This window comes from Oenanthe melanoleuca, chromosome 26 (assembly GCF_029582105.1).
Source record: "Oenanthe melanoleuca isolate GR-GAL-2019-014 chromosome 26, OMel1.0, whole genome shotgun sequence".
Lineage (NCBI taxonomy): Eukaryota > Metazoa > Chordata > Aves > Passeriformes > Muscicapidae > Oenanthe > Oenanthe melanoleuca.
The window spans coordinates 5675301-5698848 of NC_079359.1; the positions used below are offsets into that span (position 1 = coordinate 5675301).

The window sequence follows — 23548 nt, forward strand, 5'->3', positions numbered from 1 at the left end:
CTTAGTATGATTCTATGAAAAGCTCCATGGGTGTTCCTCCCTGTGCTGTGCCCATCAGGCACAGGGATGCTGGGCCACCTCTGCAAGCCCAGAATCCCAGGTGGACATTCAGCTTCAGCACTGGGCTTAGAGAGGGCAGCCTCGGCCCGGAGCAGGACCAGGGTGGCAGTGGCAGTGGCAGTGGCAGTGGCAGGCAGTCACGGCTGTCCCTGTCCCCAGCTCTGGGTGGGGATGCCAGCCTGGTACGTGGCCGCGTGCCGGGCCAACGTCAAGAGCGGGGCCATCATGTCAGCGCTGTCGGACACCGAGATCCAGCGGGAGATCGGCATCAGCAACGCCCTGCACCGCCTCAAGCTGCGCCTGGCCATCCAGGAGATGGTGTCATTGACCAGCCCCTCGGCGCCGCCCACGTCCCGCACGGTGAGTGATCGCTGCAGCCCAGAGACCTGCAGGGGCCGGGCAGTGTGATCCCTGCACACAGACCCTGCATGGAGCAGGCAGTGTGATCCCTGCAGCCCAGAGACCTGCAGGGGCTGGGCACTGTGATCCCTGCACACGGACCCTGCCATGGAGCAGGCACTGTGATCCCTGCACACAGACCTGCCATGGGCCAGGCACTGTGATCCCTGCACACACAGACCCTGCATGGAGCAGGCAGTGTCATCCCTGCACACACAGACCTGCCATGGAGCAGGCACTGTGCTCCCTGCACACACAGACCCTGCATGGAGCAGGCAGTGTGATCCCTGCACACACAGACCCTGCACGGGCCAGGCAGTGTGATCCCTGCACATACAGACCTGCCATGGAGCAGGCAGTGTGATCCCTGCACACACAGACCCTGCACGGGCCAGGCAGTGTGATCCCTGCACATACAGACCTGCCATGGAGCAGGCAGTGTGATCCCTGCACACACAGACCCTGCACGGGCCAGGCAGTGTGATCCCTGCACACACAGACCCTGCATGGAGCAGGCAGTGTGATCCCTGCACACAGACCCTGCACGGGCCAGGCAGTGTGATCCCTGCACACACAGACCCTGCATGGGCCAGGCAGTGTGATCCCTGCACACACAGACCTGCCATGGAGCAGGCAGTGTGATCCCTGCACACACAGACCCTGCATGGGCCGGGCAGTGTGATCCCTGCACACACAGACCTGCCATGGAGCAGGCAGTGTGATCCCTGCACACACAGACCCTGCATGGAGCAGGCAGTGTGATCCCTGCACACACAGACCTGCCATGGAGCAGGCAGTGTGATCCCTGCACACACAGACCCTGCATGGGCCAGGCAGTGTGATCCCTGCACACACAGACCCTGCATGGAGCAGGCAGTGTGATCCCTGCACACACAGACCCTGCATGGGCCAGGCAGTGTGATCCCTGCACACACAGACCTGCCATGGGCCAGGCACTGTGCTCCCTGCACACACAGACCTGCCATGGGCCGGGCAGTGTGATCCCTGCACACACAGACCCTGCATGGAGCAGGCAGTGTGATCCCTGCACACACAGACCTGCCATGGAGCAGGCAGTGTGATCCCTGCACACACAGACCCTGCATGGGCCAGGCAGTGTGATCCCTGCACACAGACCCTGCATGGAGCAGGCAGTGTGATCCCTGCACACACAGACCTGCATGGGCCGGGCAGTGTGATCCCTGCACACACAGACCCTGCATGGAGCAGGCAGTGTGATCCCTGCACACACAGACCCTGCATGGAGCAGGCACTGTGCTCCCTGCACACACAGACCCTGCATGGAGCAGGCAGTGTGATCCCTGCACACACAGACCTGCCATGGGCCAGGCACTGTGCTCCCTGCACACACAGACCTGCCATGGGCCGGGCAGTGTGATCCCTGCACACACAGACCCTGCATGGAGCAGGCAGTGTGATCCCTGCACACACAGACCTGCCATGGAGCAGGCAGTGTGATCCCTGCACACACAGACCCTGCATGGGCCAGGCAGTGTGATCCCTGCACACACAGACCTGCATGGGCCAGGCAGTGTGATCCCTGCACACACAGACCTGCCATGGAGCAGGCACTGTGCTCCCTGCACACACAGACCTGCCATGGGCCGGGCAGTGTGATCCCTGCACACACAGACCTGCCATGGAGCAGGCAGTGTGATCCCTGCACACACAGACCTGCCATGGAGCAGGCAGTGTGATCCCTGCACACAGACCTGCATGGGCCAGGCAGTGTGATCCCTGCACACAGACCCTGCATGGGCCGGGCAGTGTGATCCCTGCACACACAGACCTGCCATGGGCCGGGCAGTGTGATCCCTGCACACAGACCTGCCATGGGCCAGGCAGTGTGATCCCTGCACACACAGACCTGCCATGGAGCAGGCAGTGTGATCCCTGCACACACAGACCCTGCATGGGCCAGGCAGTGTGATCCCTGCACACAGACCCTGCATGGAGCAGGCAGTGTGATCCCTGCACACACAGACCTGCCATGGGCCGGGCAGTGTGATCCCTGCACACACAGACCTGCATGGGCCAGGCAGTGTGATCCCTGCACACACAGACCTGCCATGGAGCAGGCACTGTGATCCCTGCACACACAGACCCTGCATGGAGCAGGCAGTGTGATCCCTGCACACACAGACCTGCCATGGAGCAGGCACTGTGATTCCTGCACACACAGACCTGCCATGGGCCGGGCAGTGTGATCCCTGCACACAGACCCTGCATGGAGCAGGCAGTGTGATCCCTGCACACACAGACCTGCCATGGAGCAGGCAGTGTGATCCCTGCACACACAGACCCTGCATGGAGCAGGCAGTGTGATCCCTGCACACACAGACCTGCCATGGGCTAGGCAGTGTGATCCCTGCACACACAGACCTGCCATGGGCCAGGCAGTGTGATCCCTGCACACACAGACCTGCCATGGGCCAGGCTGTGTGATCCCTGCACACACAGACTTGCCATGGAGCAGGCAGGTGGTGCTGGGTTGAGGATTGACTTGATATTTCAGCCTTAATAATTCTGTGGTGTCATGACTCCGTGGGGCTTGTGAACTGAGGCCACGTTTCACGTGCTGCTTTGCTCTGACCCCTCTGCTCTTGTCTCTGCAGTCCTCTGGAAATGTCTGGGTCACCCATGAGGAGATGGAGAACATGGCAACCTCCACCAAGACGGTGAGGCTGGGCAGCCCCAGGGCATGGGGGAGGCCCCAGGGTGTCAGGGTCTGAGCAGCTCCAGGTGTATTAACCCAGAGTGGGGGGGATCCCTCACGTGTTAACTCTTGGCCAGCACTCTTTAGAAACCCTCTTTCAACCCTTAGTGTCCCAGCAATTTCTAAAAATAGCTTAAACAACATCATTTTTTTTCCTTGGGTGATTTCACTGGGTTTCCAGAGCAGCCTGGCTATTTGGGAGTTAAAGACAAAACTGAGGACTGATCTCATAACATGAGATCCCCAAGTCATTCTGCACCCAAGTCATGGTCTAATTCCCCCACTGACATCAGCACATCCAAATATTGTCCCCCCTGTGTGTCTCTGCCACTGGCTGGCAGCCTGGGGTCCCTTGCAAGGATGTGTCCCTGCTCCCAAAAGCTCTGGCTCCTTTGGAGAGATGGAGCCACACTCCCTCCTCTGCAGCCTGATCACCTGATCTGTGTCAGAGCAGGGCAGCATTTTGGATTTGTGTGGGAATTGTGTGTCCATGGTTGGCACATGCTGGGATAGTGGAAGGTGTCCCTGCCCATGGCAGGGGAGGGATAGGATGAGCTCTAAGGTCCCTTCCAATCCAAACAAGTTTGGGGTTCTCTGAAACAGGCATTTTATTAAAGCTTTTGTTGAGTAGCAGGGATGTGCCCCTGTCCCTTGGCAGGTTCTGTGAGTCTGAGGAAAACCAGCACAGGTTGGCAAAGGAGGAAATAGCTACAAAATCAGCAAATTGGCTTGGGCAGTCCCCTGCAGGTTGTGACAAATGTACTGAAGCTTAATTCTCTTTCATCCCTCTGACCTTGGGGGACCTAAGAGCTCTGTGGTTCCCAGAGAAGATGAATGAGCCCCAGGGTCGGTGCCATCTCCAGCCCAAGCCTCATCCTATCTCCTCCTCCTCCTCCTCCTCCTTCTCCTTCTCCTTCTCCTTCTCCTTCTCCTTCTCCTTCTCCTTCTCCTTCTCCTTCTCCTTCTCCTTCTCCTTCTCCTTCTCCTTCTCCTTCTCCTTCTCCTTCTCCTTCTCCTTCTCCTTCTCCTTCTCCTTCTCCTTCTCCTTCTCCTTCTCCTTCTCCTTCTCCTTCTCCTTCTCTTCTCCTTCTCCTCGTTCTCCTTCTTCTCCTTCTACTGCTCCTCCTCCTCCTCCTCCTCCTCCTCCTCCTCCTCCTCCTTCTCCTCCTTCTCTCCATCCTGTATTCTTGGTTAGAGATGGGGTGGGAACCAGGCCCAGTGGGCTTGGGGTGTCCCCAGCCCCTTGGGGACATAAGAGTGAGCCCTGTCCCTGCTTGTCCCTCTGTGCTGAGGGACATGCTCAGTGCAGGTGGCAGGCCCTGTCCCTGAGCAGGGCCACCAGGTGCTGACTTCACTGTCCTTTCTGTTGACATGCTGCGTGTCACACGTAGGACACAGAGGAAGGCAGCTGGGCACAGGTGAGGTCCTTGGGTCCCTTGTCCACGGGTGGTGCATGGGGTGATGGGGGGGAGCTGGACATCCCAGGGGATGTTTGGGGCATTAATGTCCACCAAGGCCTTGGAGGCTTCACCTAAACCCCGTGGCTGCTCCTCTGAGCTATATCTCAGGTACAGGATGTCCTCCTGGGCCCTTCTCTGCTCCAGGCAGTGGCTTTTCTTGGGACCTTTGTGAGATCCAGAGCCTGTGTTAAGAGCAGCCAGGATTCCAGCTGCACATTTACTTTTCACCTATTTTGTAACCCCACGTCCATACAGATGGTGTTTTTGAACCAAAAAGGTGGGAGGAAAGAGTCCTGCTTGGGTCCATCTCTTCTGGTTTTATCCCTCTCAAATGTTTTACTTTTCTTCTGGTGGATTTTAATTCATTTTTGGACCCAAAATCTGTTTGCAGTGGAAGTTAATGATTTTTTTTCCCAAAACTGACCTTTTGTTTTGTTTTGTTTTGAAGTCAAAAAGTAGAGATTCTTAAAGTAGACACTCTTAAAAATCAGTTGGGAATGCACTGGAACCTGTTTCTCAGTTGTTTCATTTTTCAATGAATGTGCTTTTTCCAGAGGCAGCTGCTCATAAAGTCCAGTTATCCCTTGCCATTATTTTTGGCTACTGCTTTGTCTCCTGGGGAGCCATGAGTAGGACAGGACTGTTCCCTCCAGCTCCTTCAGTAGCACCCAGGGCTGAATCCTGTGGCCTGGGTTTAGCCTCAGGACAGTGACCCACCCTCCTGGGCTCTCACTGACCCCCTGGGACTGTGGAGCTGCAGCAAGCCCTGGGTTCTCCCCAGCTTCTCCATGTGCTTCCCTGCAGACTCTGGCCTATGGGGACATGAACCACGAGTGGATTGGGAACGAGTGGCTGCCCAGCCTGGGGCTGCCCCAGTACCGCAGCTACTTCATGGAGTGCCTGGTGGACGCGCGGATGCTCGACCACCTCACCAAGAAGGACCTGCGAGTGCACCTGAAGATGGTGGACAGCTTCCACCGGTGAGTCCTGCCCCTGGAGCTCCCTGGCGTGCACGTGGAGCAGAGAAGGGGGGCTGTGAGGGATTCTCCCCTGTCCTGGGCAGCCTTGGATGTCTCTTCTGGGCTGGACTCACCGCCCGGAGCTGGGGCAGGTCTTATGGGCAGAAGTTCTCCCTCACCTCACTCCCTGCTGCAGAATTGCAGAGGATCAGGCCTTCCCCTGCCTGTGAGCAAACCACGGGCAAAACTTCAGGCTCATCCCAGCTGGTGCTCCACTGCTGTCTGCCAGCAGCCCAGTGGGAGAAGACTTGTGCCATCCCAGCCATGGCTCCAACACCAGGATCCAACCCTGCCATGGGATTCCCCCTGCCTGCCTTGACCCGTGGGCCTGCCAGGGGTGAACCCTTCAGCCTGAAGCATCCCCCATGGGCTGGTTCCCTCTTCCCCCTGCAGCCCCAAGTATGAGGATTGTTTGGATCTGTGTGCTCACAGGCAGCTGGAGCAGGCTCAAACTGATGGAGTGGGGAATTGCCATGGAAGGGGGGATATTTCCCATTTCCCAGCTCTGGGTTGTGTCTGTCCTGACCCATCCCTGGCCTGAAGCATCCTTTGGGCATGTGGGGAGCAGGCAGAGAGGGGTCCCTGCTGGGGTCTCTCCCAGCCTTGTCCCCTGGTGTTGTTGCAGCACCAGCCTCCAGTACGGCATCATGTGCCTCAAGAGGCTCAACTACGACCGCAAGGAGCTCGAGAGGAGGCGAGAGGAGACCCAGCACGAAATCAAAGGTCAGCACCCCCTGTCCAGCTCTAGGGCAGGAGAGAAACTTCCCAGGAGATACCCAGGGCTGGTCTCTCCTCTATCTTTTATTTTTAACCCATTATTTCTGAGCCCACAGGGCTGTTCTCCTGAGGGACTTTTCTGCTGCTCCAAGTGCCTTTATCAGCTGATCCCAGGCAGGCATGAGGAGGGAGGAGGGGAAAACAAAGATGCAGCCTGAGCATCTCATGATCTCTGCCCTTTTCACTGCTGAGGACATCCACAGCTTGCTCAGCCTCCCCTTCCTCATCACTGTCCTGAGATTGCCTGTGAATCTGGCTGCTGTTTGGATTACATCTCATTATTGATAATGCCCCTAATTACATCAGCAGCCATGGGTTCTTAGGATTAATTTTCACAGTTGCTTTCTGCCTGTTATTTCAGCTTTGAGCTTGGTAAATTGAACTGAGCTGTTTGTGGCACTTGAGCTCCTGGTTTTCCTGCTGGATTGGAAAGGAGAGTCCCAGGATATTCCTGGGGCAAAGGGAGAGGGCCTCAGGACAGTCCCAGACCTTCTCAGAGCCACGAGCGTGGTGTGAGGTGGCCCTGAGCCTGGCCTTGCTGTCGTGCAGATGTGCTGGTGTGGACCAATGACCAGGTCATCCACTGGATCCAGTCCATCGGGCTGCGCGAGTACGGGAACAACCTGGTGGAGAGCGGCGTGCACGGGGCCCTGCTGGCCCTCGATGAGAACTTTGACCACAACAGCCTGGCCCTTGTGCTGCAGATCCCCACCCAGAACACCCAGGTAGGAGCAGTGTCCTTGGGGGACTTGGGAGAGTGGCCAGTGTGCGACGTGGCTGTGGTGTGACTGCACCAGTGTCACCAACTCAGCTCTGCCTTTCAAAGCAGAGCACTCCTATGGCACAGGGGCTCTTTCTGCAAGCTCAGGCTTTCCTAGGATGGAACTTTGGGCTGGAAGCACATTCCCCATTGATGTGGGGTCATCATTTTTTGGTTAATTGCAGGCTCGACAAGTGCTGGAGAGGGAGTTCAACAACCTGCTGGCCTTGGGCACAGACCGGAGGCTGGATGATGTGAGTGCCAAACCTCTCCAATCCTGTGTGACTGGAGAAGGACATGGGGGTGCTGGTGCATGAGAAGCTCAAAGTGCCCCAGCCCTGTGCTCTGGCAGCCCAGAACCCCCCGTGTGCTGGGCTGATCCCCAGCCTGGGCAGCAGGGCAAGGGGGGATTCTGCCCCTGTGCCCCCTCAGCTGAGACCCCACTGCAGAGCTGCTCCAGCCCTGGGCTTCCAGCACAGGAAGGACCTGGAGCTGCTGCAGCGAGCCCAGAGGAGGTGCTCTGAGGGCTGGAGCTCCTCTGCTGTGAGCCCAGCATCCCTTGGAATCTTTACTGGGACTTTTGTGTTGATGTCTCCAAGGCATCTTTGCAGGCAGGCTGTAGAGAAGAGACAGGTGAGCTGGAAAGGGTAAAGCCAATGCCATGGGATCCCAGCAAGATGTCCTATGCCCTTGGCCCAGTTTGATCCCACACTTTGCTAGGTCAGGTCACCGAGGACAGGCATACCCCTGTTAGCTGGTGTCTCCCAGGGGCAGGAGGTGCTGCTGGCACTGAGCCCAGGCCCGTCACACGCTGTCCCTGCAGGGTGATGACAAAACCTTCCGTCGGACGCCGTCCTGGCGCAAGCGCTTCCGCCCGCGGGACGTGCACAGCATCAACCTCCTCAGTGGCTCTGCTGAGACCCTCCCCGCCGGCTTCCGGGTCACCAGCCTCGTGCCACTGCCCCCTCCAGCTGCTCCAGCCAAGAAGATGCCCCCAGAAGGTGGGTCAGACCTTCAGAGGCTCCTCTCCCTCCCCTGCTCAGTGTCTTAGGGAATGGCGGGAAGCATGTGCCACCAGGAGAAGAGGAGGAGGGGGGGTGGGTGGGGAGGAGGTCACCCAAGATGCTCAATCCATGTAATCCTGGAGCTCTGGCCTGCTGGAAGTGGTTCTTCTGGAAAGATTACTTCAGACCTGTGAGTTCTTGGCTATGAACTACAAGGACGAATTAGGGGCATGAGGTGGGATATGTTATCCAGGGGCTGCCAGCATGCAGGAGCCCAGTCTGGGCCAGTTTTCTCCATTCTGCCTTTTGGGAACACCCCCAAAGGGGTATATTAACTGGCTCTATTTGCCTGAGCTCTCCCAGGGCTGACAGGACCTGCTGGGACACCCAGGCTGCCCGTGCTGTCCTGTTTTATGTCCCAGGATCTGCCCCCAACAACACAATTCCTTTCTTCAAGGGGGTCTTGGTCCCTTCCAAAGTTGTAGGGAGGCAGAAACTCCAGCCAGGTCACCCCAGTTTGTCCCCTGGACCAGGCACCCTCATCTCACTATCCCAAGGTAGCAACTGCTCCCCACTGGAGCAGAGCTGCCTTCAGCAGGTTCAGAAATGAGGGTGGAATGAGAATTAAAAAGCTGTGTGCTCACCTTCCAACTCCAAACCTCAGGCTCAGCTCTTCTCTTGCCTCCAGTTTTGCTCAAATGTCCCAGCTTTCCATCCAGCAGTTTGGGTCAAACTTCTGTTTGACCTTTTCCACTCCATCCTGCAGTTCCCACCTGGCTGAGGACAGGGAAACCTGTCAGAATCCCACCCAGACAGGGAGCAGGGTGCTCACTCCCAGGAACAGGGATGGCAAGTGGCCATTTCCCAATTACCCTGGAGCCTCAGGAGCATCTGAGGTGGCCAAACGTGGCTCTTCTCTGACCCTTGTCTTCATGTGGCTGAGTGCACAGGTGCTGCTCAATAAACAGGATTTGGGAAAGCAGGGGCCTAATTGGAGCAGTCAGTAAGTGCTTTGCTCTTTGGTTCCCTTCCAGTTGGTGCCTCTGGGTCCCCAAGGCTGGAGACGTCCACGGTGCGAACGTACTCGTGCTGAGGGTCAGCGAGATGGGAGCCAGGCCCTGGTGAGTGCAAGGCCCTGGGGCTGGCTGGGGACAGGGGAGAGCAGGAGCACCCAGGCAGGGGGCTGCCCTCACCAAGGTTTGCCTGGCCATGGAGGGCTAGGGAGACCTCAGTGGTGGGGAAGCTGCTGCTGCCTGGGGCTCACAGAGCTCAGCATCCCACCACGTGTGGTTTGTCCACTCTTGGACAGATGGCTCCACTGGGGACCCCGTGAGGGTCCCACTTGGGTGAGGGAAGGATGGTCAAGCACTTCAGGGAGGCTCCTGGGATCCTGCCCTGGGCCATGGTTGCCCTGTGCCAGGAGGATCCAGTGCTGGTTCCATCTGGGTTTGTGGGCCAGTGGGTGCATGGGTGCAGCTGAGCCAGCCTGCTGATGGGGCCTTTCCCACTTTGCTCCTCAGCAATCCCCCTGTCCGTACACCACGTGCTGGCTGCCTTCCAGGACGAGAGCCCAGCCTGTGCCTGTTCCTTGGCCCAGAGCCACAGACTGTCACTGCTGTGGACCGACAGGATCCGTCCCTCCTGCTCTGCACCCCCCGCTTTCCCCGGCTCCCGTGGCTCCTGCTGTGGCCTGTCCCCCACTCCTCCCACTGGCTGGGCCGTGGATGTGCTCCGGGTGCCATCCTGGCGTGGGGCAGTCTGGGGAGCAGCACAGACACCCCCAAATGTCTGCCATGTTTGGAAGCCTCTCTCCTGCCTGGTTCATTTTGCCAATCTGCCACGGGGCTGCACTGACTCGCCCGAGCCCTGGGCATCAGGGATGCTGCTGCCAACAGGACTTGAAGACAAGGAAGATTCAGGCTCGTGGAAATCCTCCCTGCAGGGTGGCCGGGCAAGGAGCTGCCCTTGGGGGGCCGGGGCAGTGCCAGGGCTGGTGCTGGGTGGGACAGAGGGGGCCCAGCGTCAGGTGAGGAGGGCGGTGTTCACCCAGGTGCTGATTTTGGTGCTGTCAGGTGCCCTGTTCAGGGGGGCTGTGCCTGGGACTGCCCCACACGGGGACAGGGGAGGGACCCTCCTTGGCTGCCCCTCCGCCCCCGGGCCGAGCCCACCCTCCCCTCCGGGTGCAGAGGAGATGCTCTCCCCTCCTGCCTCCTAGCAGGGGTCAGTCCAGGAGGCTCTTAACTCTTCCCATTTCTTCCCCGTAGGGTAGAATCTCTTCGTCTCCTCATGCCACGTTTGCCTTGTGTGGCCCCTATTTCTGATGTGATATTTATTGATGGCTGGAATGACCTTATACTTATCATGTGCTGTCTGGAAGTGCAATATCTGAGAGACTCTACAGTCACAACGTCTTTTCGGTGTATCATTTGCCTAATACAGTATTAAATATTTTTTTAATTTGAAGAGTCAGTGAGCCCTTTTATCGATGCCCTATTTCTTTCGTCATATTATTGGTACTGCATGGACTCCAAACCCTGGATCGGGTCAGGAAAGGATGTATGTGTGTTCCAATAAACAGGATTTTAAAACAGTGCTGGCTTTGAGCCTTCTTTGTAGAGCCCAAATTAAAAATATCATTAATCTGTAGCTCCCTCAAGATCCTTGGGGCACAAAGCTGACCCCCTGTTGAACACCAGTGAAATCACTGGTAGGGCTGATTGAAGTGTGGCACACCCAGTTCTCAGTGAGTGACTATGCTCAGGTCCAGCTGCATTTACTGACAGGCAAATCTCCAACCTGGATTTGGGGTTTGTGGAACTGGGGACACCTGCACTGGGCAAGACAAAAGTAAAAGAAACCCCAAGCTGTCCAAACAAGAATGCCTTTATTTAAAAAAGAATCCAAATAAGTTAGCAAAAATAATAATTAAAAAAACCCTAAATGGCAACTGCACACAGCATTCAGTAGAAAAGACAGGTGGGCTCTGGGTCAGCAGCACCGGACACCGGCCGGAGAGAGACCTTGGTCAAGGAGCGTCTGGAAAACTCAGCAAAGCGAAGGCAGGACACACATGGCCCCAAAGGCACCCGGCCCCGGCCAGGCAGGGGGCAGCAGCCTGGGCAGGGCCTGGAGCACGGCCTGGAGCACGGCCTGGAGCAGGATATGGAGCAGGGCCTGGAGCAGGGCCTGGAGCAGGCCTGGAGCACGGCCTGGAGCAGGGCCTGGAGCAGGGCCTGGAGCAGGACATGGAGCAGGGCCTGGAGCAGGGCCTGGAGCAGGGTCTGGAGCAGGCATGGAGCAGGACATGGAGCAGGGCCTGGAGCAAGGCCTGGAGCAAGGCCTGGGGCAGGGCCTGGAGCAGGACATGGAGCAGGGCCTGGAGCAAGGCCTGGAGCAAGGCCTGGGGCAGGGCCTGGAGCAGGCCTGGAGAAGGACATGGAGCATGGCCTGGAGCAGGGCCTGGAGCAGGGCCTGGAGCAGGACATGGAGCAGGACATGGAGCAGGCCTGGAGCAGGGCCTGGAGCAGGGCCTGGAGCAGGACATGGAGCAGGACATGGAGCAAGGCCTGGGGCAGGGCCTGGAGCAGGACATGGAGCAGGGCCTGGAGCAGGACATGGAGAAGGACCTGGAGCAGGGCCTGGCCCCAGGAAGCCCCTCCAGGACCTGCAGCCGCTCTGGCACTGCCCCATCCCACCTCTGCCTGTTCTTCCAGCCCAGCAGGAGCGCTCCACAAGGATTGGGAAAGGACCCCATGGCACTGGAGGGGTGGCTGGGATTTCCAGTGGCTGGACCCCTCTGGCACCTCATTCCCACCCCGTTTCCCGCTCAAGGAGCCCGCCGGGGTTTGTGCCCGCTCAGTTTTGGCCCCGCTCCTCCGGGAATGTCACAGCCACGTCCTCTACGGCGATGCTCTCCACGATGGACGACAGCGAGTGCAGGTCGCGCTCCTCGGCTGCCTCCTCAGCCAGGAGGTGATCTGGGGGGACAGAGGGGTGGGGACACTGCTGGGAATGGCATCTGTGGGAACAAGGGCTGGGGACACTGCTGTGAATGGCATCTGTGGGAGCAAGGGCTGGGGACACTGCTGGGAATGGCATCTGTGGGAGCAAAGGGTGGTGACACTGCTGGGAATGGGGACTATGTGCAGGAGATGGCTCCTGGTCCTTCTCAGGGGGTTGTAGGTTAGTGCTGAACATGGCTGAGGGCTGGACTTGATGATCCTTTGCACCTCTAACAGTTTGTTGATTCTCTTCTACAATTCTATGACCCCATGATCCCCCACCTGGCCAGAGTGACCTAGGGACCTTGCTGCCAGCCCCCACCCTGAGAGAGCAACAGGGAGTGGAACTTTTGGACCCTTTATAGGTTTTTGCCTCCACTGGAAAATGAGATTTAAGTTTCTGTCTTATGGAGAAAATAACAGGTGGATTTGGCAGGGGTGAGGATAATTGCAAGCATGGAAAAGAAGACCAGCAGCTGCCGAGGGTTGTAGGAGGAGAAGGGGGGCTGGGGCAGCACTGCCCAGCCAGGCCCAGCAAAGCCAAGCCAGGGGATGGCAAGAGACGGAACCCTGGCTGGGGATGAAGGCACTGGGCTGCTGCAGCCCAACTGCTCAGCTCCCCGGAGTCGGTGCTTTGGTGCAGTCAGGGCTGGGAGAGCCCTGAACGGCTGAGCACTGAGCCAAGGAGGTGCTGCAATCTCCTGACTGCAGCGGAGGGATGGGGGAAGGACAAGGCTCCTTCCGACCTTTGCTCCAAGCGTCTCCTCCGGGGGAAGGGGGTGGCTCAGCCGGGCTCTGCCCCGGGACGGCGGTGTCCGAGGAGGACGAGGAGGAGGAGGAGGATGCCCGAGGAGGAGGATGCCCGAGGAGGAGGAGGAGGAGGAGGAGGAGGAGGATGCCCGAGGAGGAGGAGGAGGAGGATGCCCGAGGAGGAGGAGGAGGAGGAGGAGGATGCCCGAGGAGGAGGAGGAGGAGGATGCCCGAGGAGGAGGAGGAGGAGGAGGAGGAGGAGGAGGAGGAGGAGGAGGACGCCCGAGGAGGGCGGTACCTGCAGGGTTGGTGCCGAACTCCAGCTGGCTGCTCCACTCGGGGCTGCAGGAGGAGCTGCCGGACCCGCACTCGCTGGCTGCCTGCAGGAGCCCAGAGCAGCCGTGGGTCACCCCACGGTCACCCCAAACAGCCCGGCCCATCCCTCATCGTGACCCCTGCGAGGGAGCGCGTCCCTCGCCACCTGCGGGAGCCAACAGCACTCAGAGGTCCCCAGTTCCACCAGGGCTTCCTGAACCATAAAGGCTGAAAAAACTCCTTTTTTGGGACACTGGCCACAGAGAAATGGGGCTCCCCTCACTGCAGGTAAAAAGGTGTTTCTTTCCCCACTGATTTTGAAAAAGGGCTGGAGAGGAACAAATGTCCTTGGGCAAGACACCTTTTTGGTGAGAATTACCCTAATCAGGCTCATAAAAAATGATACACGGGCTGGGTGCCCTCAGGCCATCCCGAGGAGGGGTATTGGGAAAAGCCTCTGGCAGTTTGATTTGTGGATTTGGGGCTGAGTTGTTATTTTGGAGAAAGGAGCTGACAGCATGAAAAATGAGAACATTATTCAGCAGAGCTCAGAATTCACTTTTTTTGGAGTGTGTCTATCTGGAAGTGGGTGTCAGCTCAGGTAAAACCCCAAACGTGATTTATATGAACAACTCCACGGACCCAACTCTTTGTAGCAGACTAGAATGGCACTTTGGCTCCAGAAGCTCATGGCAGCATAATTAATTAACATTTGGACTTATTTCCCATTGAAGCAGGGAATTCTTACAGATACAATCTCTTTTTTTTCCCCCAAAATAATGGCTTTTGCATCAATATGTGAAACTCTGGCTAAACCTGGGAGAAGAGGCAGCTTAGAACAGAAGTGGCAAAGGGACAGCTCAGCACAGTTTTGGTCACATTTGCACATCCAAGTGGATTCTGGGAAGTGGAAATGGATTCTGGTATTAAAGTGGATACTGGGAAGTCCCACAAATATGTAGGATGGGGCCTAAATACTTTTTTCATGCCTTTATTCAGCATTAAGTTAGACTACCTGGATACCTACTGGTTTGGCCCTTAAATCCCTTAGTCTGGAAGGAGAGGTGGGATTCCCTCTTCTGGGCCTCTGATAAAGTCCTTCCATGTCTGTATCTGCATCTATATATGTATCTAATATCTATATCTATATCTATATCTATATCTATATCTATATCTATATCTATATCTATATCTATATCTATATCTGCATCTCTATCCATCTGCAACTATATCCATATCTCTATCTCCATATATATATATCTGTCATATTTATATCCATATCTACATTACTTATTTCTGTATCTATATCAACCACATCTACATTATCTATATCTCCATAATCTCTATCTATAGATATACCTGTATGTCATTTATATATCTATAATCTATATAATATTTATGACTGTCTGTATTATCTATATATATTTATATAATCTATCTATAATTTGTATATATCTCTATAGCTATCACATCCATATCAATTTCATCTCTATCTATCTATATGATCTCTAGATCTATAGAACCAATATTATCAGTGCCTATGCCAGTACATGCCCCTTAGCCATCTATTCCATCTGTGTTGATCATCTCTCCCTACACCTGTAGCTGTAGTTCCAGCTCTCAGTGCATTCCCAGATTCAAACCTCAGAGCAGCACCTGCCCAGCCATCCGCAGGAACCAGGGGGCAGATGAAAATAACTCTTGAAAACTTGGCTAAACGACCAAACTCTTGTGGAGTGGCAGGTCCTGTCTCTCTGGGGCCAGTGGCAAGACACAACAACTGTCCTCAGCCAGTGCCCAAATCGGCCCCTTGGGTCCCAGAAACCAGAGGTGTCCCTGTACCACCCCTCTCATCCCTTTCTCTGCCTGGGTGCCAGCAGAGAGTGTAAATTTTATTTTATTTTTTTTGTACATTTCATATTTGCATTTCTATTTAGTATTTAATATTGTTAATTGCTCTGTTATGTTATATTTTAATTCCATTTAGTTCTATGTTACTTACTCCATTACTTACACCATTCCCAGCCCCCCCCAGCCCAGGCCCACGTGTCACTCACACGCAGCCACTCTCGGGGACAGGGTGGCAGTGCCTCTTTCCCGCGGGCAGGGCTGGGTCATTGTCTCCGTGCCCCGTGCACGACACACTCACACATCCACCAGTGTCCCGAGATGGCAGCCCCTGCCTCACCCAGAGCTGGGGTCCTGTGCCCCCCATCAGGACCCGTGCCCCACAGCTTCTGCTTGGGGTTACACCCACAGGCATCACCCCATGGAACAATGTCCCCAGAGAGAATCACTCCCGTATGGCATCACCCCAAAACGCCTTCACCCTGAAATGGGTGAAGCATCATCCCACAGAGCGTTACCCATGTAAATGGCACCCCAAAAAGACATCACCTCCATGGAATGTCATTCCCATATGGCATCAGCCCCATAGAGTGCCACCCTCATAGGGCATAACCTCCATAGGACATTGTCCCCATAGAGCATCTCTGCCATGGAACGGCACCCCAAAATGACCCCACACCAGGCATCACTGCTAAATAGCATCCCTTACAGAGCACTGCCCATAGAGCACCACCCCACGGACAGGCGCCTCCACAGGGCATTGTCCCCACAGAGCATCAGTCTCATACAGCCCCTCTCCCACAGAGCGCCACCCGAAGCGGCATCACCCCATAGAGCGTCCCCAGGCACACCCCGCACCGGGGCTGGGGACCCGGGGGACAGCGGGGCACTCACGGCGGGCTGGGGGTGGAAGCGCAGGTCCCGCTGCTCCCGCTCCTGCTGGTTGAGCGAGCTGAGCAGGCTCTGGAGCCGCTCGATGTACTGGATGGCGCTGCGCAGGATCTCCACCTTGGGCAGCCGCTGGTTGGGGTTCAGCAGCGTGCTGCGCTTCAGAGCCTCGAACGCCTCGTTCACCTTCTTGAGGCGCCGCTTCTCCCGCAGCGTGGCCGCGCGCCGCCGGTCCACGGACACGGATTTCCTCTTGCACGCCTTGCAGGCCCAGGGCAGGCACTGCCCGGGACAGCGCTCGGCCAGCGCCTCCCCGTCCTCGGGAGCGCCCCTGCCCGGGGCGCACAGGGCGCCCTCGGCGCGCTCGGGGAACGCCGCGGGCTCGTAGCCCGGCAGGCGGGAGCCCAGGAAGCTTTCCCCATCGTAAAACCTCTGCTCCGGGAAGAAGAACGGGTTGGTCTCGAAGAGCTCCATGGGCGGCTCGGGACGTGTGCGCGGCTCGGGGACGGCTGCTGCCTCTCCCCGCGCCAACTGCTCGGTGCCATTTAAACCCCGGCGCTGGCATTAAATCACGGAGATAAATATAGAAAACCCAAAGGAAACCTGAGCCCACCCTAAGCTGCTGCCTCACATCAAAACTTGTCCGTCTGATTGTGTGCGCTCTGCGCACGGGGATTGCAGCGGCCGGAGGGGCCGGACCCGCGCAAGGGCTTTGTGCGAGCCCCGAGGTGCCGCAGCTCCCCCCGGCATCTGGTCCCTTCAGTTAGGCTGGCTTGGCGGGGCCCTGCTGGCCTCGTGGCCAGCCTGCCCGACCAGGACACCCCCATCCCTTCACGCTGCCCCCGGGATCCCACGGCATCCCAAATCTGTGCCTTCCCTGCCGTGGGACCCAACACCAGCACAGCATCGTCGCCTTCCCAGCCCTTCCCACCTCCCGATCCTGCTCTGCCCCCACACTCCCCATGGCCCCATCCTGTTACACGGATCCCACTTGTGCTGAGGCCTCGGGGAAGCCTCGGAATCCAGCCCTGGGAGGGATATCCCAAGCAGGGAGCACCGCGGGCTCCAGTCCCGTCTGCGGACACCCCTCTCCATCTCCCCAGCCCGGCTCCAGCTGCTGTGCCTGCTGCCTGTCCCGCACGAACGGAGCGGGCAGGACAGAGCCAAGCCCACCCTTTCCTCTGCCGTGGGCTTCTTGAAGGTGCCCAGCCAAGTCCTTTATCACATTTTTGTTACAAAATCCACGTTCGTGGCTTCTCCCACGCACCAAACCCAAAGGACACCTTCTCCCACTTGTCTCCAGGTCCCAGCAGAGCCAGGCTGGGCTGGACCCTCTCCCAGCTGGCACTGCCTCATCCCAGCTGCCCTCCTGTGTGGCTCTGTACCTGTGGATAACCAAAGCCCCAGGTGCCATCCTGATGCACGCCTCTCCCAGAAAAGACACATTGCTCATGGATTCCCGATAGGGAAACTGAGGCACGCCCAGCAGCAGCAATGTCTGGGGAATTTTAACTCATCCCCAGCCCTTCCCTGCTGACTCCAGTGGCTTGGCTACATCTCTCCTACTTTGTCTTTAATTCAGGGGGGATTTTTTTTTTCCATCTGGAACATCAGAAACCATCTCCCATCTCCTCCTATTCCTGCTCCAGGCCAGATTCCAGCTGAGGGATCGGTCAGTGGAAAGAATGTCAGCAAAGTGCAGGGCCAACCCTGCCAGGATTTTCCTTCCCCAAATTCCCCCTCCTCGGAGAGGCTGTGCTGTGGCACATTCCCTGTGCCCACCATCAGCACCCTCATTCACGTGGGATTAATTTCTGGCCTTGTTGGAACCTGTCATGATGCTCTTTTCTCCTTGTTGTGATTTCTTTAGAACAAGGAGCTTTCCAACATCTCCTCACCCCAATTCCAGCTCTCCCAGGGGCCCAGCCCTTCAGATTTGCTGTCCTTATGGTTTTAACATCCATGAAAATCTACACTAAGGAAAGCAGGACCTGTAGCCTTGAGTTTCACCCTCAGCACAACCCCATACTCAGTTGAACTCCAAAATACTCAAGAGGGAAAGAAACCAGAGCATCAGCTTGGCCCTTGCCTAAAGAAAAAGCACTGAAAGGGTTGGGAAGAGACATGATTCCTCCCTCAGGTGTGCAGAGGTGCCCATGGCAGGAGTGAAGGCTTTAGGAGAGGATAACCTGATCCTGAGGTCTTCACATCAGTCCCACACCATCACATCAAGCAGCTTGAGTCACTCATGGAGACCTTTTTCAGCAGCACTTGGTGGGTACGACCCCAAGTGAGCCCCTTGAGCTGCATCTGCATCCCTGGGTGAGAGGTGTCAGGACCACCCTGCTATAAAGGGACTTTTTGGAATTGCAGGAGCATGTTTGGAGAGTGAGAGACGTGGTGGTGACATAACAGGCTCCAGGGCATGTGGCTGCCCTGCACAGGAGAGCAGTCAAACATTTGTCAGTTCATAAACAGAGGGGCAGTGACGGCTGCGTGTCCCCAGCTGGAGAAGTGGGACAGCCCCAACAGGCCACCAAGGCCACTGTGTCCCCATGGCTGCGTGGGCAGGGGAGACAAAAGGCAGCTGACAGGGATGGGGAGGAAATGGCACTGGGTGCCAGGGTCGGGTGGGCACTGGGCAGAGTGACCCCCTGGCAGTGATGTGGGAGCAGAGGTAACGCTGTGCCCACCCACCTGCAGCTCCTTCAGCCCCTCCGTGCCGTGGATGATCCCTCCAGGACAGGGTGGAGGATCTGGGGTCTGTGGGTCTAGCGGGCTCATCCCAGTGAATATCAAACCCAGGACATTGAGTCTCATTGTGCAGGCAGCCATCATCCAGGGACCCCGTGTCTGGGCTAGGGGCTCCCATCGAGACCCCCCCACAAAGGCACCTGCCGGGGACGGGCGAGCGTGGCTCCTCCCGATCCCGTGGGTGCCCACGGCGGCCGAGGCTGCTCCCGGTGATTCGGAGCCGAGGGGGGATTAGGGCTGTGCTGCCGGCTGTCAGGTTAGCCCGTGATGGATGGCGGCGGCTGCGAGGCAGCACAAAGCGACGCTGTGTGAGCCCCGGCAGAACGTGCTGCGATCCGTCACGGGGTGACCTTTCCCCGGCCCCGCGGGGACGGCTCACCCCGGCACAGCTGGCGGGGACCGCAGCCACGAGCCCGGAGCTAAAAATACCCGTCCATTGAGAAAATCCCAGAGAGCGGGGCTTGTCCTTGCTCCTCCGGAGCAGCTTCCCAAGCCAGGTCCACAGAGCGGGGTCACGGGGACACACTCGGGGGCTGCCTCGGCTGTTTTCCTTTCCCACCACGGCTGATGGTCTGGATTTGCTGAGTTTTGGGGATACACGTGACCATGCTGCAGCCTGGGAATAATCCCTGGCAGCGCACGGAGCCTTAACCAGTGCATGTCCCCGCTCCCTGCTCGGAGCCGCCCACGCGGGTTGCGCATCCCGGCCGTGCCCACGCGGGAGAAGCCATGGTGGGCATGGTGCCGGCCGGCTCCCACTGCCAAGGGCAGAAAAACTTGGGTTTAGGGGCTGGTGAAGAGATTTGGATCCCCCAAGCAGCACTACAAGCCGGGGGCCGGGACCGTCGTTCTAATGGGGAGGAAGGGAGGAGAGCCAGGGCTCAGCAGATGTCTCGGGATTGCAGCACAGGAAAGGACACTCACCGAAATGCCGCTTCCAGCCGGACTCCCCCTCCCACCCCCACGGGGCACCCCGCTGCCCCACATCCCCTCTCGCTTTCCAGGCTCACCGACATCCCTTCCTGCCGCCGTGACAAGCCGTAACATATTTGGGAGCAGCTGCAGGCGGCGGGGCGATGCTCGGCCCTGTCCCCGCAATCGGCCGAGGAATGCGGAGCAGACTCTCCTCCGACACCCGGGATTTCCCACGTGCCTGCCCCCGGAGATTTGGGACGGCGACAGCTGCTCGGCCGGGATGGGGCTCGGCAGAGCCTCCCCGTCCAGCCCCGGCCCGAGGCTTTGCACATCCATTTGGGGTTAGTTTGGGGTCCAGCCCGTGGAGAGAAATGGGGGATGATGTCCTGCTGTCTGTCCCGGCAGGGATGGCAGCAGCGGTGACAGCGCTGGCCGGCAGCCCCTCCCTCACCCATAAGTGCCAGTTTGATCTCCCTGCTGGGCTGGGAGGGAAGTGGGACCGGTCTGTTCCTGCAGCTCTCGTGTCCCCATGGGGCTCAGCGCCCTTGGTGCCTCCTCACTCCCATCTAGGTGCCCCAGTTTCCCCATCAGGAAGTCAGGGTCACGATGGAGGTCTAAAACCTGTCTGAGAACAGTTGTACTTTGGTTATTAGCTGTCCTTGCAGTGTTGACCTGGGAGGGAGGTGAGGGATTGACAGAGAGGTGCTGCTGGCCGAGTAGCCCCCAGTCCATTGGGTCCCCATCTGGGGGCAATACTGGGTGCCCCAACATACCAAACCAGTGGGCCCAGTCTGTGAATTTCAGTGGGTGCCCTGCTGCAACCACCCTGTGGGCCCTGATCCACCAGGATCCCCCTCTGGACACCAAACCAGGTATCCTGATCCACAAGTCTGGTGGTTCCCAGTCCAGGAACCACACTGGGAGTCCTGACCTCCCTCCTTGCCCACACTGATCAGGGGTGCTCTGCCCCTCTGCAGCACTAAACCTCTGTGTTTCTGCCCCTCCATGGCCTCCCTTGCTCCATAACCCCATGGCCTGGACATGGCCCTTCCCCTTACAGTCCCTAGCCCCAAATTACAGCTGGGGGAGGGATTCAGCCAGCAGGACCCCCACTAACGATCCCTACAGTGGGGATTCCCTCCTAGAGCACCCCCCACCCCTCTGCTGTGCCAGTCCCTGCAGGGTGCCACAGGCTGGGCTGTCCCTGCGGGTGTCACCGAGGGGGGAGCAGGAGGGGCTTGGGTTGTCAACAAGGGCTCGTTTTCCCTGGAGTGGGACACTGGCAGGAGGAAGCTGCAGGACAGGTGGATGTTTCAGACCCATGACTGCGAGGGTTTCAGCAGTGCCATGTGCTGGCTGCTTGACCCTGGGAGGGGACAGCTGTGCAGGCAGAGGAGGGCGTGAGGCCCGGGGATGGGACCTGGGGACAGCAATGTCCCTTGGCAGGGACAGCCCTGACATGGGGTGCCTGGAGCCAGCAGGGAGGGTGGGGAGGGGTCTGGGTGGCTGCCCAGGTGTCCTGGGCCGGTGACCATCAGCTTGTCCCCGTGGTGCTCCCACCCCAAGTGACAGCAAATTTTGGCACAAGGAGGGGTGGCACCCACCCTCCTCTCTTCCCATTGAGGGCACCTCGTGGCAACTGAGAGACAGGGAGGGAGAGTTGTGACGATTTTGTGGCTTCAGTGTGGGATTCCCCGAGGGACAAGGGACAGCAGTGACATGCCAGCAGTGATGCCGAGCGCGCCAGTCCCCAGGGAGGGGCCCCCAGCCCTTCCGGAGGGGCCCCACCCTGAAAATTCCCCTGGCAGGGGCAGAGCATTTTCACGATCCCCCCTCCAGGATTTCCCCCCTTTCCGGGGGCCGAGCGCAGCAAACCCCGACCCCCACTCGCATTCCCAGCTGTCGCCGCTCCGGCACCGCCCGGGGCTGGAGGAGAATCCCGGCCCGGGCCGGGCAGAGCTGCAGCCCGCGGGGGTCCCCGCCAGCCCTGCCGGGGGCTCCCAAAGAGCCGCCGGAGCTGGAGCTGGAGCTGGCGGGGTGAGGAGAGCCGGGAGCATGAGAAGGGCTGGGAAGGAGAGAGAAGGCTGGTGGGTTTTGGTGTAGCGATCAGAAACGGGGGAGGTGCTTTTGCCGTGATCCCTGCGGCTTCCCTCCGCTTTGGGGGTCCAGATCCTCCCAGCCCATCTCAGCCACTGCTGAGACGAAATCCACTGTTGAGGAAATGCAACCCCTGGCTGCCTGCGAGGAAAAACATCTTGAAAGGCAAATTTGTGGAGCCGTGAGGTTGCGACCAGCGATAAACCCTCCATTCCTTGAACCGGTCAGCCGAGGGTCCCATGGGCCAGGGAGGGTCAAGGTCCCCGGATCCGCTAGAGGAGTGGCAGAAGGAAGGGGGAGGGATGAGGGAGGGATAGAGGAGGGATCAAGGAGGGATAGAGGAGGGATGAAGGAGGGATGAAGGAGGGATGCAGGAGGGATGAAGGAGGGATGCAGGAGGGATGCAGGAGGGATGCAGGAGGGATGCAGGAGCCATCAGCCGCCGCAGCCGGACGGGAGAGGGCACCAACAGCCCGGTTATCCACAGCCGAGTCCAGATTTAGGGATGCACACCGCGAGTCAGAGCCCAAAAGCATCTCAGACCCCTTTGAATGCCCATTTTTTAGGGGGAACCCGCCCTTCTCCCCGCAGGATCCGGGGTGGGACCTCTGGGAGCTGAGAGGGGGGATCAGGATCTGGAAATCCGTGGGGTGTTCCCCTTGTATCCAGATCCAGTTCTCCAGCAGGAGATGATCCCAGCTATTTATTTCCAACCCCTCTATGGGAGAAAATCTCGAGGTTTGTTTTTTTCCCGTGGTGTAATGACCCCAACAGGTGCTTTTCCTGCCTGACGGCCGAAAATAGCTCCCAGGGTTTGGCTTCCTGCGGTTCCTGCTCCAGTCCCAGTTCCCTCATTCATCTTTTGGGCCAAAACATCCTAATCCGGGAAGGGGAGGCTCCAGGGAAGTGGGGGGACTCCCTGGAAACACTTTCTTTTGCATTCTCCTATTTATTTGGGGATGAAATTGTCCTGGAGAAGAAAATTTTTGCCTCTGCTGTAGCAGACACATTCAGATTTGCCCCCAGGTCTGTTTTGGGGAGCAGCTGGCTTTCATTCCACAGGGAGGGACAGGAGGATGATTTGAGGGATTCCCTTCTCTATTTCTTCTGCATCAGAAACGTAAAATAATATAAATAGTATTAATAATAAACAATCAATTATTAATAATTATTTAATATAACATTTTTTTATTAGTAGTAGTAGTACTACTACTAGTAGTATTATAATATCTTTTTCTGTTTGTTCTCTTTCTCCTCTGTCCCTCATGGGATGCTCTTCCCCAGTGCCCCTGTCCCATCGGGTCCTTTGGCTCCATGGATTTCGTTGCTTTTGGGAAGGGCAATGGTTGGGGGGAGCCATTGCACAAAGAGGGGGGAGCCCCTCAGCCACCGGAGCTCACACAGGTCTCTGTCCTTTCAAGAGCTTTTATTTAGGGGTGAAACTGGGAGCCCCCGTTGCCCCTGGGGCTGGTGAGGTCCCTTGTCCCCAGGCGAGGGGGTCAAGGGTTTCTTCCCCAGTGTCCCAGTCTCCAGTGCCTGGGCACCTTCTAATCCCAGGGGAGCCCCAGAGGTGCAGCATCCCAGCTCCTGCCCCAGACAGTATTTTGGGAAGGGTGAGCACGTGTGAGTGTCATGGGGACACATCGGGAGGCTCCTTCCCGGCTCCATCCCCACCTGCCCAACCTGATGGAGGAGACGGGCATGGACGGCAAACCTGCTCCAGCCAAGGCTTTGGACAGGGCTGCTTCTGTGGTGAGGAGAGGA

At 57.8% G+C, this 23548-nt stretch overlaps 2 protein-coding genes across 5 annotated transcripts in view; one reads left to right on the plus strand and one right to left on the minus strand.

The window, feature by feature from the left end:
• PPFIA4 (PTPRF interacting protein alpha 4) overlaps positions 1 to 10807 on the plus strand; it is a 53328-nt gene extending 42521 nt beyond the window's left edge. For all 4 annotated transcript variants that reach the window (XM_056511512.1, XM_056511513.1, XM_056511511.1 and 1 more), the window contains 10 exons: positions 220 to 420; positions 3096 to 3158; positions 4588 to 4614; positions 5461 to 5636; positions 6301 to 6398; positions 7002 to 7177; positions 7398 to 7466; positions 8036 to 8213; positions 9251 to 9337; positions 9737 to 10807. In XM_056511512.1, the coding sequence (XP_056367487.1) occupies positions 220 to 420; positions 3096 to 3158; positions 4588 to 4614; positions 5461 to 5636; positions 6301 to 6398; positions 7002 to 7177; positions 7398 to 7466; positions 8036 to 8213; positions 9251 to 9309 (1047 nt within the window). In that variant the 3' untranslated portion in view covers positions 9310 to 9337; positions 9737 to 10807. The remainder of the gene's footprint in view (positions 1 to 219; positions 421 to 3095; positions 3159 to 4587; positions 4615 to 5460; positions 5637 to 6300; positions 6399 to 7001; positions 7178 to 7397; positions 7467 to 8035; positions 8214 to 9250; positions 9338 to 9736) is intronic.
• A 277-nt stretch (positions 10808 to 11084) lies between these two features.
• On the minus strand, positions 11085 to 16906 carry MYOG (myogenin). The gene is made up of 3 exons (XM_056511594.1): positions 16025 to 16906; positions 13266 to 13347; positions 11085 to 12193 (listed from the first exon to the last, which is right to left on the minus strand). The coding sequence occupies exons 1-3, from the start codon at positions 16490 to 16492 to the stop codon at positions 12072 to 12074; spliced, it is 672 nt and encodes a 223-aa protein (XP_056367569.1). The 5' UTR covers positions 16493 to 16906; the 3' UTR covers positions 11085 to 12071.
• Positions 16907 to 23548: the final 6642 nt, after the last annotated feature.

Coding starts and splice junctions, on each gene's coding strand:
- MYOG (XM_056511594.1), bottom strand. CDS start 16,492: ATGGAGCTCTTCGAGACCAACCCGTTCTTCTTCCCGGAGCAGAGGTTT. Junction 13,348..16,024: donor GCTTCCACCCCCAGCCCGCC/GTGAGTGCCCCG, acceptor GGGCTCCTGCAG/GCAGCCAGCGAGTGCGGGTC. Junction 12,194..13,265: donor GTTCGGCACCAACCCTGCAG/GTACCGCCCTCC, acceptor CTGTCCCCCCAG/ATCACCTCCTGGCTGAGGAG.